A 12,875-nucleotide genomic window follows, 5' to 3' on the forward strand; every position below is an offset into this window, starting at 1 on the left:
TCCTTTGTGGAGGGAGTCCGGTCCGATCCGGTGGCCATGTACTGCTTGCCTGTGTATCGGCTGGGGACATCTCTGCGCTGCTGATCAGCCTCCGCTTGGGATGGTTTCCTGCTGGCTCCGCTGTGAACGGGACTCTCGCTGCTGTGTTGGATCCGCTTTGGACTGGATTCTCGCGACTGTGTTGGATCCATTATGGATTGATCTTTCACAGTATCATGTTCTCATATGTTCTCATAGTCATCAGTATCATCAGTATCACAGTATTCATAGTCATCATTGTCACCGATGTCCCACTGGGTGTGAGTTTTCCTTGCCCTTATGTGGGCCTACCGAGGATGTCGTAGTGGTTTGTGCAGCCCTTTGAGACACTAGTGATTTAGGGCTATATAAGTAAACATTGATTGATTGATTGATTGATATAGCGCTTTTTCCTCAAGTGACTCAAAGCGCTTTACATAATGAACCCAATATCTAAGTTACATTTAAACCAGTGTGGGTGGCACTGGGAGCATGTGGGTAAAGTGTCTTGCCCAAGGACACAACGGCAGTGACTAGGATGGCGCAAGCGGGGATCAAACATGCAACCCTGAAGTTGCTGACACGGTCGCTCTACCAACCGGGCTATATAGCGTGGAAGCTAGCAGTTATCGAGCAAGAAACAGAAGTCGTACTTATAATATGAAAACAAACTTGGAAGCAGGGAACAACAGACAATAAGCTACAAAGCACTATCAAATATAGCTTACCGCAAAGCTGCATTGACACGATATGATTACGACATGACACTACAGGTAGCAACGACAAGAGCGACAATAATCCAGCACTGACTGGAGGAACAAAGCAGGTAAAATAGGAGTGGGCTGATTGACACCAGGTGTGGCCAGGTGCCAATCAGCCGCAGCTGAGGGGAAAACAGCGCACAGGGAAAAAAAACAGGAAACAGACAAGATAAGAGTGCTGACAGGAACTAAAAACAGGAAATACTAAACACACAAAGGAAAAACTAAAACACAGTCAGTGGCCAGCCTGACATTTACTGGTTTTGGGTTTTGTAGATATTTAAAAAGATGACATAAGCTTTATTCACATAAGTTGTACTATATACTTCCATGTTTGTTATTTTAAATCATTCTTAAAGGCCATAATTTGTAATCTTCTGTATGATTTATTAATATCATTTTTGTCTCTCTAAAGTTCTCATTGTATATTGTGAAGACTGAAAGATGATCGGTGATAAACAAACCACTTTTTCTATTGTTATTAAAGTCATTAGTGAATATATTGTCTTTTTAAGTGGTACTGTGCAGTATTTTCTTGGGTTTAGGCTCTTACTGTTCATTGTGTTTCTGAAGTCAACAATTGGCTTTATCTTATTTGCGTTCAGAAGATCAATGTTCAAGTCTCCACATAAATAATTTTTGGTTATCTGTCAAAGTTGCTTTGCAAAGTCACTATACTTGACTTTGGTGGTCTATATATGCAGCTTACTAACACATTTTTACTCTTTTCCTGACAAATTTCTACCACCGTGATGCAGTCTAATAGGTTATCAATAGCAAGAGACTTGTTTTTAACAACTTCATAGTTCAGTTGTTTTTTCCACATTGCTACTCCACCTCCACTTGTATTATTCCTGTTGATATAGTTAGGTCTATATCCATCCAATTCAATCATCCAACTTTTCATCCAGCCCTGGTTGATAGTCAAATCAGGCATTAGCATTGAATCTTTAAATAATCGACTATTCTGAGTAAGGATTGGTACCGTTTAAATTGGAACCGATACGGTACCAATTCCCAGGTGCCAGAAATCGGTACCAACCGTACCAATTTTTGGTGCTTTCGTGTGTGTAAAAAATACTAATTGTCTTTAATAATAAAATCATTTTTTTATTGCAACCTTTTAAAAATTAGCTGATTATGATAACTGCTGTCCAGTTGTTTCAACTTCTTTTATTATCACATTTCTCAGTCTCATTTGAAAGTATGCCACTAAGTTACAATTTCAGTTGCAAGTCCAAGAAGTTAGATGGCAGTAGTGTGTAGTTTATGGTCTCTTGGTCATTTCAGTCTTTGCTGTCTGTTGCTGCGCCCGGCAAAGTATTAATACTGTAAGTTGTGTACTAATTACGCACCATCTTTTTGATTGGAATGCGGATTTTTGTTGTAGTTTTCAATACAAATCCGAAGGTGTTAAATATAAAATGCTAATCAGTAGCAAAGCCAATGTATATTAGCACCAACCTTGTTATGATCCGCCGCCCGGATCATACATGGTTTTGGTTTTTGAGTCCTTTTGTGTTTTTTCGATCGTTTTGGACTCTTCCTGTTCTTAGTTTTTGCACTTCCTTATTTATATTGCCTATTAGTTTCACCTGCCCCTTGTTCTAGACTCGCACCTGTTGGTAATTGTTTTCTTCAGTATTTAAGCCTGCCTTTTTCATTTACTCGTCCTCGTCTCGTTAAGTTTTTGCTACACGCAATGGATGACTTCGTAGATTCCCTTCTCTGGTAGTCAACTGTTTTGGACTTGCTATTTCCTCGCCACGCTTGTTGTTTTTCTAGCTCACATGCTAGTAGCTCTTTGTTTTGCCTGTTGTGCAGTGTTTCTGTTTGTTTCCCTAGCTCCCATGCTAGCGCTTTTGGTTTGCCTTTTCTACCTAGCACCAGTGTTTCTGTTCTTAGCCTGTTTTTAGTTTAAATAAACCATTATTTCTTACCTCTACGTTGTGTCCGAGCCCGATCTGCATCTTGGAAGAGCACCATCCACATCACGATGCCACGAAGTCGTCACAAACCTGACACATTTTTGGAAAAGTAGCGCCTTATATAATTTATGTCGGATTGTTTTTTTAGTCAATTTCTGCTTGGGTGATCTCTCAATTGGTCGGGCGGCTGTGCCAGCAACTTGTGGGTTCCCGCTTCCGACATCCTAATCACTGCCGTTGTGTCCTTGGGCAAGGCACTTTACCCACCTGCTCTCAGTGACAACCTCACTGGTTTAAATGAAACTTAGATTTTGGGTTTCACAATGTAAAGCGCCTTGAGTCACTAGAGAAAAGCACTATATAAATATAATTTAAATTCTCTTTACTTCAGGTGCTGTGTTGGCAGCTGAGTCGGCAAACGGGCAACCCAATCGGTGCCAGGTATTATCGTAAAGTACCGAATTCAGTATTCATCCCTAATTCCGAGACACCCATACATTCCTGATGATCCACCATAATGTTGAAAAGCTACTGATAAATAACGGTCGGAACGCCTCCCTGGTGAGACGTTCTGTGCCCGGGGTAGACCTAGGACACACTGGAGGACATTGAAAATCTTGCAGCAGGCCTGGTAACACCTTGGTGTTCCCACGGTGGAACTGGAAGAGGCGGCCAGAGACCGGGAAGTTTAGCTTTGCGCTTTTTGGGATAATCAGAAGAAAATGAATGATGCTATGAATTAGAAAAGCCTGTTCGCCTTTTTTGACATCAGTGAAACTAAACAGCCAAAATCGGACTTGGAACTGGTTTGGCCTGAAGGGAACTGTTAAAAAGATTTGATCTGGAACAAAAGGTCAGGATGTTCTGTTTTTCTGTTCAAGATGAAGTCATCCTGTTTTTATCAACAGCCTCACTGTTTTACGATATATTAAAAAACGCCTCGTGCTTATTATGATCCAGTAAATGTTTGAACGGGCTGTGATTCAGACCCAAACAGACACAAGAACTACTTTTTTTAAATGTTTTGTCGCCTAAAAAACAGCATGCCTGAATTACAAGGGACAAATACACATCGGAATACCCTTTCTTAGTTTGAGTTTAGTTTAGAACAGGGGTCGGCCACCCAAAATGTTGAAAGAGCCATATTGGACCAAAAATACAAAAAACAAATCACTCGGAAGCCGCAAAAAATGAAAAGCTGTGTATAAGTCTTATAATGTGTTGGATCCACTTTGGACTGGACTCTCACGGTTGTGTTGGATCCACTATGGATTGAACTTTCACAGTATCATGTTAGACCCGCTCGACATCCATTGCTTTAGATCCCCTAGAGGGGGGGGGAGGGGTTGCCCACATATGCAGTCCTCTCCAAGGTTTCTCATAGTCATCATTGTCACTGACGTCCCACTGGGTGTGAGTTTTCCTTGCCCTTATGTGGGCTCTACCGAGGATGTCGTAGTGGTTTGTACAGCCCTTTGAGACACTAGTGATTTAGGGCTATATAAATAATCATTGATTGATTGATAATGAAGGCAACACATGACATAAGTGTCTGTATTAGCTATAATAGCCGACTATCAAATGACTAATAGGCAGGCTGATGCAAATCTTCATGGACATGAATGTTTAAATGTAATATTTATTCTACACACTTTCACAAAACAGAGGGTACTTAGAAGGTGAGATCACCCCTGGAGATGACTGGCTTTTAATGGCCAAAAGTGTAGATGTGTGTTTCCAAGTTAAAGGCCTACTGAAATGAGATTTTCTTATTTAAACGGGGATAGCAGGTCCATTCTATGTGTCATACTTGATCATTTCGCGATATTGCCATATTTTTGCTGAAAGGATTTAGTAGAGAACATCGACGATAAAGTTCGCAACTTTTGGTCGCGAATTAAAAAAGCCTTTCCTGTACCGGAAGTAGCAGACGATGTGCACGTGACGTCACCGGTGTGAGGGCTCCTCACATTCTCACTTTGTTTATAATGTGAGCCACCAGCAGTAAGAGCAATTCGGATCGAAAAAGCGATGATTTCCCCATTAATTTGAGCGAGGATGAAAGATTCGTGGATGAGGAAAGTTAGAGTGAAGCACTAAAAAAAAAAAAAAAAGAAAAGGAGACGGCTCCAGGCGGCGGCAGTGGGAGCGTTTCAGATGTAATTAGACACATTTACTAGAATAATTCTGGAAAATCCCTTATCTGCTTATTGTGTTAATAGTGTTTTAGTGAGATTATAAAATCATACCTGAAAGTCGGATGGTTGCGGTGAACGCCAGTGTCTCTGAGAGAAGCCGATGAGCCAAGATCACAGCTGCCTTCTTGAGCTGCAGGATGAGGTCGCGTAATCCACTCAAGTCTCCGGTAAGAGCCGACTTAATATCACAATTTCCCCATCCAAAAACTTGCTGGTTGACGTAGAGAAACATGTTCGCTTGACCGCTCTGTGTTAAAGCTTCACAACAAACAAAGAAACACCAGCTGTGTTTTGGTGCTAAAGGCAGCTACAATCCACCGCTTTCAACCAACAGCATTTTTCTTTATTGTCTCCATTATTTATTGAACAAATTGCAAAAGATTCAGCAACACAGATGTCCAAAATACTGTGTAATTATGCGATGAAAAGAGACTAATTTTAGCCGTAAGTGGTGCTGGGCTAATATGTCCCCTCCAACCAATAACGTCACAAACTCCGCGGGAAATTTAAAATTGTAATTTAGTAAACTAAAGCGGCCGTATTGGCATGTGTTGCAATGTTAATATTTCATCATTGATATATAAACTATCAGACTGCGTGGTCGCTAGTAGTGGCTTTCAGTAGGTCTTTAAAGGAAACTGCAGACTGTCTTCTTTTAATAGATTTACTACAATCTTTGGTAGGCTACAGTGGGGCAAAAAAGTATTTAGTCAGCCAGCGATTGTGCAAGTTCTCCCACTTCAAATGATGACAGAGGTCTGTAATTTTCATCGTAGGTACACTTCAACTGTGAGAGACAGAATGTGAAAAAAAATCCAGGAATTCACATTGTAGGAATTTTAAAGAATTTAATTGTAAATTATGGTGGAAAATAAGTATTTGGTCAACCATTCAAAACTCTGACTGATGGAAGGAGGTTTTGGCTCAAAATCTCAGGATACATGGCCCCATTCATTCTTTCCTTAACACGGATCAATCGTCCTGTCCCCTTAGCAGAAAAACAGTCCCAAAGCATGATGTTTCCACCCCCATGCTTCACAGTAGGTATGGTGTTCTTGGGATGCAACTCAGTATTCTTCTTCCTCCAAACACCACCAGTTGAGTTTATACCAAAATGGATACATGGATGATACAGCAGAGGATTGGGAGAATGTCATGTGGTCAGATGAAACCAAAATAGAACTTTTTGTATAAACTCAACTCGTCGTGTTTGGAGGAAGAAGAATACTGAGTTGCATCCCAAGAACACCATACCTACTGTGAAGCATGGGGGTGGAAACATCATGCTTTGGGGCTGTTTTTCTGCTAAGGGGACAGGACGATTGATCAGTGTTAAGGAAAGAATGAATGGGGCCATGTATCGTGAGATTTTGAGCCAAAACCTCCTTCCATCAGTGAGAGCTTTGAATGGTTGACCAAATACTTATTTTCCACCATAATTTACAAATAAATTCTTTAAAATTCCTACAATGTGAATTCCTGGATTTTTTTTCCACATTCTGTCTCTCACAGTTGAAGTGTACCTATGATGAAAATTACAGACCTCTGTCATCATTTGAAGTGGGAGAACTTGCACAATCGCTGGCTGACTAAATACTTTTTTGCCCCACTGTAGGTGACGTTTGCTGTGGTGTGGAACAAAATGGCACACAAATAGCTATTTGAAATGCAGTCAATATTACATACAGATAATGTGTCATGAGACATGCAAAACTAAATTATATACAAGGAGGATAAAAGTAAAGGAAATTAAATGGGATCAAATATACCAACAAATGTGGCATAATGATGCAATATGTATATAAATCTAGCCTAAATATGCCTGATTCGCACTCCAACAAGTCAATAACATCAACAAAGCACAGCATGAAACATTTGGTGGACAAAATGAGACCAAGCAGGAGCGGAAGATTTGACATGTAAACAAACTGTTGCGTCACAGTCCACACTATGGTTAGTTCTAGAACCGCCGAAATGAGTAGGACAAAACGATGTTCACCCAATACTCTCATCGGTGAAGCATACACACAAAAATAATAAACAGTGGGATTTCTAAACAATTGGGAACGTTTGTGTCATCTTTGTCCTCAAACAAAAACCATACTAAAACAAAAAAATTATATTTTCCCCCAACTTTTAAAAAATGTTTCTGGGAGCCACTAGGGGGGCGCTAAAGAGCCGATGCGGCCCGAGAGCCGTGGGTTACTGACCACCAGTTTAGAAGTTTAGTCCTTAAATTCCAAACACGAGTACATGGCCAAGTATTTTAACATGTTTTTTTTTTCCATGGCAGGAGTTTGCGGCCCTCACAAAGGAGCTGAACGCCTGCAGGGAGCAGCTGCTGGAGAAGGAGGAGGAGATCTCCGAGCTAAAGGCCGAGAGGAACAACACCAGGGTGAGCGCCGCCCATGTTTGCTCAGCTTAATTTTCACGCTAATTAGCTTTGGCGAGAGCAGCACAGTCCTCCGACTCCCATGATTGCAGCGATGTGATTTTGATCGTAGCTGCTGTTGGAGCATCTGGAGTGTCTGGTGTCGCGACACGAGCGTTCTCTGCGCATGACGGTGGTCAAGAGGCAGGCCCAGTCGCCCTCTGGGGTCTCCAGTGAGGTGGAGGTCCTCAAAGCCCTCAAGTCCTTGTTTGAGCACCACAAAGCCCTGGACGAGAAGGTACAAACACTAGTCAACACTTTAACCCCCAAAAACATTATTATTACCGTATTTCCTTGAATTGCCGCCGGGGCGCTAATTAATTTAAAAACCTCTTCTCACTCCGGCACTTACCAAAGGCATGCAGTAAAAATTTGAGTGTGATGTAAGGATACCATCGTGAAAAGCACAGCTAATAAGAAAAAACGTTATTATGGTCTTAACTTTACTTATAAATGAAGTCCATGCCAGCTCCTTCTGATCAAAAGCATCGATAACTTGTTTATAGAAGTCTTCCTTATCTTTCTTCAGTTTTAAAAGTCTCTCTGTCTCGATGGAGATCTTCCTTTATTACCTCCTCCAGCGCATATCACGTCACTCATTTCACTTCTTCTGCAGCCGAGTAGTCGCAAGAAGGATCACTAGCGCCCTCTACCACCAGGAGGCGGGAGTCATTTAATGACTCATATTTGACAGACGCAGCTACGGTATTGTGACAGTCTCAAGCCGTCGTCTTGCGGGTTCCCAGGACCTCCAAGGAAGGACATGGCTTGAGCAGTTTGACTTTGTTTATTTTTCAATAAAACCTCAGTCCAGGTCGCTGTTCTGCTCCTCCTGTCCGCTCGCTTGCCGTCTCCTTGCCGCCATCTTGGGCGTGCCCTGTCTGTCGGACTGTCTGCTCCACAGGTATATTAATAAAACATACCTACTTACTGTTCTTTTTAGCATACCGGTATTCAATAGCTTGGACCGTAAATCCTACTGAATAGCTCTTAATCTTCTTCCCTTTATGTGATTTCAAAATATTGAAATCAGCCTCCTCCATTTTGAAAATAATGACAGAGGAAGTGTCACTCGTGACGTCACAAGATTGACCCGGCGGTAATACTAAGCATGCGCTAATTATTTTGCGAAGCAGGCAGGCGCATACTATATACTCGGCGGCAATTCAAGGAAATACGGTAGTTGGAATAGCACACTTTTGATCAGATAGTGGCAACAACTTTATGAATTTGCATTTGTTTTATCCAAAAACTGAAAAATACTCCATAGCAAACAGAAGTGAACTTTCTTCAACACCTATTCCGTTTCATTTGCTAATGCTATCTAAATTTAACATTTTAACGCAATTTTGAGCTCCGTCCAAAAAGTTGTCATTTAATTGTTTGCCACTAACTTTAAACATTAAATGTGATAGTTTGCCAGTTCGCTTTCTATAATGGCCATTTTATCTTGAAGGCTATTGCTATATTTCAGTGTTTTTCAACCACGGTGCCGTGAGATACAGTCTGGTGTGCCGTGGGAGATGAGCTACTTTCACCTATTTGGGTTAAAAATATTTTTGCAAAGCAGTAATTATAGTCTGCAAATGATGTCGGTGCTGTCTAGAGCGTAACGTGTAATACACTTCCATATCAGTAGGTGGCAGCCGGTAGCTAATTGCTTTGTAGATGTGGGAAACGGCGGGAGGCAGTGTGCAGGTAAAAAGGTGTCTAATGCTTAAACCAAAAATAAGCAAAAGGTAAGTGCTCTTAAGAAAAGGCATTGAAGCTTAGGGAATGCTATGCAGAACGAAAGTAAAACTGAACTGGTTACAAAGTAAACAAAAACCGAATGCTGGATGACAGCAAAGACTTACTGTGGAGCAAAGAGAATGTACATCCGAACATGACATGACAATCAACAATGTCCCCACAAAGAAGGATAAAAACAAGTGAAATATTCTTGATTTCTAAAACCAAGTAGATGCAGGAAGACATGAAACTGCTACAGGAAAATACCAAAATAAGACAAAAAAGCCAGCAAAATAGGAGCGCGAGACATGAACTAAAACACCACAAACCGGAAAACCGCAAAAAAGTCAAAATAAGTCAGGGCATGATGTGACAGGTGGTGACTGTACACGGACTTTGAGACAAGAGCTATAGTGATGCATGCTTGGTTATGCTTTAAAGTCATACCCGACAACGACTTTTTATTGTCAATTGAGTTTCGTTTATGAATCATTTCTGCTGGCGGTGTGCCTCCGCATTTTTCGGATGCAAAAAATGCGCCTTGGCTCTAAAAAGATTGAAAAACTCTGCTATATTTAGCCCAAATACATGAACTTTCCAGGAATTGATTATCGTGGATCCCGACTTAAACAAGTTGAAAAACGTATTGGGGTGTTACCATTTAGTGGTCAATTGTTCGGAATATGTACTGAACTGTGTAATCTACTCATAAAAGTTTCAATCAATCAAAACTAAAACGTGTTTATCACCCCTCAAAAAGCCACTTTCATTTAATGGATTAACAGAAATGTTATCCAAAAACTGTTGAAATGTATTTGTGGTCTTGTCGCCCCCTCCAGGGCAGAAGGGCTACACGGCTGCATAGCTGGATCAAAAGAGACGTCGGACACGCTTTGCTGAACAAAAAGTTGCTTTATTACAAGCGAGCGTCATTTAAATAGGTCTGCAGTACCCACACTTGCCAACCCTCACAATTTTTCCGGGAGACTCACGAATTTCAGTGCTCCTCCCGAAAATCTCCCGGGGCAACCATTCTCCCGACTTTCTCTCGATTTACACCCGGACAACAATATTGGGGCGTACTTTATCGGCACTGTTTTTAGCGTCCTCTACAACCTGTCGTCACGTCTGCTTCGCCGGCACAGTCACTTAAAATATACTTGGTCAACAGCCATACAGGTCACACTGAGGGTGCCCGTTTAAACAACATTAACACTGTTACAAATATGCGCCACACTGTGAACGCACACTAAACAAGAATGACACACATTTCGGGAGAACATCTGCACCGTAACACAACAGAAGAAATACCCACAATCCCTTGCAGCACTAACTCTTCCGGGACGCTACAATATACACCCCCCGCAACCACTAAACATTTATCTCAAAACTATTATTTATAACAAACATAATTGAACTTTTCACAACACTCATTTCGTCTGGATTACTGATGCTAGCTTAAATATATCAAATGCATTTGATACACATTTTTATTCAAATATTTATGATAATTTTAAATGTATTTTTTTTAATTATACATTAATAATTTACCTCTCGCTTCAGTATTAAGATATTGTAGTATAATAGTGGATGTTAGTTTGGCTATTCTGTTTTGATGGCTAATGCTAGCCTTTTTGAAAAATGAGAATAATAATTTAACAAATCAACACTACTATTATCCAAATACTTTTATCAATTATAATTTATTGTTGTTGTTTTTCATTATGATGGTTTACCTCTAGTATTGTTGCTATAATTATCCAAAAGTACTATAATTTAAAAGAATAACAGTAGTTTTATGTAATCAAAATAAATGTGTTTTAGTGGTTTAACTAGCTTCAGCCAGGAAAAAAAACGATATTGTGTTAGTGAATGTTAGCTTTCTCTATTATATATTGATAGTTGTTGCTAGCTTTGCCAAAAAATTGGGATTTTTTTTCTATTTAAAAAAAAAAAAACATGATTTGATGAACACCAGTTTTATTTTAAAACTGTTTTTGTTTATAGTTAGCTGTTGTTAACATTCTTAATTTGCTGGCTAATGCTAGTTTGGACCAACGGCTAATATTGGTTTTGTCCCAAAATATTTTGTAATTTCATGGTTTGCCACTCAGTTGTCTTTCATTATGGTGGTTTACTTCAAGCTTTTCCCCCAACATTTTTTTTTTTTTATTTAAAAAGAAAAACTTATTTTGATAAAAACGTTTTATTTTAAAACTGTTTTTGTTTATAGCTTGCTGTTGTTAGCATTCCTAATTAGCTGGCTGATGCTAGTTTAGACCAAAAGCTAATGTTAGTTTTGTCCCAAAATATTTTGTAATTTCATGGATTCCCAGTCGTTTGTTTTTTCATTATGATGGTTTACCTCAAACTTTACCCCCAAAAATTATATTTTTTTCTATTTAAAAAAAAAAAACATAATTTGAAGAACACCAGTTTTATTTCAAAACTGTTTTTGTTTATAGCTAGCTGTTGTTAGCTTCCTTAATTTTCTGGCTAATGTGAGTTTGGACCAACAGTTATTATTAGTTTCATCCCAAAATATTTTGTAATTTCATGGATTCCTACTTGTCTTTTTTTCTTTCATTATGATGGTTTACCTCACCCAAAAAAAGTATTTATTTTTTTATTTAAAAAAAAATATATATTTGATGAACACCAGTTTTATTTCAAAACTGTTTTTGTTTATAGCTAGATGTTGTTAGCTTCCTTAATTTGCTGGCTAATGCTAGTTTGGACCAAAAACTAATGTTAGTTTTGTCCCCAAAAAATTTGTTACATCATGGATTCCTGCTCGGTTGTTTTTTCATTTTGATGGTCTACCTCAAAAAAAATATTTTTTTTTTCTATTAAAAAACAACAATTTGATTAAGTTTTATTTTAAAACTGTTTTTGTTTATAGCTAGCTGTTGTTAGCTTCCTTAATTTTCTGGCTAATGTGAGTTTGGACCAACAGTTATTATTAGTTTCATCCCAAAATATTTTGTAATTTCATGGATTCCTACTTGTCTTTTTTTCTTTCATTATGATGGTTTACCTCAAACTTTCCCCCAAAAAAAGTATTTATTTTTCTATTTAAAAAAAACATAATTTGAGATACACCAGTTTTATTTCAAAACTGTTTTTGTTTATAGCTAGCTGTTGATAGCTTTCTTAATTTGCTGGCTAATACTAGTTTGGACCAGAAACTGTTAGCTTTGTCCCAAAATATTTTGTTATATCATGGATTCCAGCTTGGTTGTTTTTTCATTATGATGGTCTACCTCAAACTTTACCCCAAAAATTTTGAATTTTTCTATTTAAAAAAAACATAATTTGAGATACACCAGTTTTATTTCAAAACTGTTTTTGTTTATAGCTAGCTGTTGACAGCTTTCTTAATTTGCTGGCTAATTCTAGTTTGGACCAAAAACTGTTAGTTTTGTCCCAAAATATTTTGTTATATCATGAATTTCAGCTCGTTTTGTTTTTTTTCATTTTGATGGTTTACCTCAAGCTTTACCAAAAAAAAAATTTTTTTTTTTTCTATTAAAAAACAACAACAATTTGATTAAGTTTTGTTTTAAAACTGTTTTTGTTTATAGCTAGCTGTTGTTAGCAATTATCATTTGCTGGGTAATGCTAGTTTGGACCAACAGCTAATGTTAGTTTTGTCCCAAAATATTTTGTAATTTAATGGCTTCCCAGTCGGTTGTTTTTTCATTATGATGGTTTACATCAAACTTTACCAAAAAAAAAAAGAGATTTTTTTCTATTTAAAAAAAACACCAGTTTTATTTTGTTATATCATGGATTGTTATATCAAGCT

The 12,875-nt window shown here is 38.6% G+C and overlaps 1 protein-coding gene across 5 annotated transcripts in view; it reads left to right on the top strand.

The window, feature by feature from the left end:
- The window catches only part of ppfia2 (PTPRF interacting protein alpha 2), a 197,312-nt gene that overhangs the window by 116,617 nt on the left and 67,820 nt on the right, over positions 1-12,875 (top strand). For all 5 annotated transcript variants that reach the window (XM_061912019.1, XM_061912018.1, XM_061912022.1 and 2 more), the window contains 2 exons: positions 7,199-7,300; positions 7,410-7,574. In XM_061912019.1, coding sequence (XP_061768003.1) covers positions 7,199-7,300; positions 7,410-7,574 — 267 coding nt within the window. The remainder of the gene's footprint in view (positions 1-7,198; positions 7,301-7,409; positions 7,575-12,875) is intronic.

This window comes from Nerophis ophidion, linkage group LG10 (genome assembly GCF_033978795.1).
Source record: "Nerophis ophidion isolate RoL-2023_Sa linkage group LG10, RoL_Noph_v1.0, whole genome shotgun sequence".
NCBI classification, from domain to species: Eukaryota; Metazoa; Chordata; class Actinopteri; order Syngnathiformes; family Syngnathidae; genus Nerophis; species Nerophis ophidion.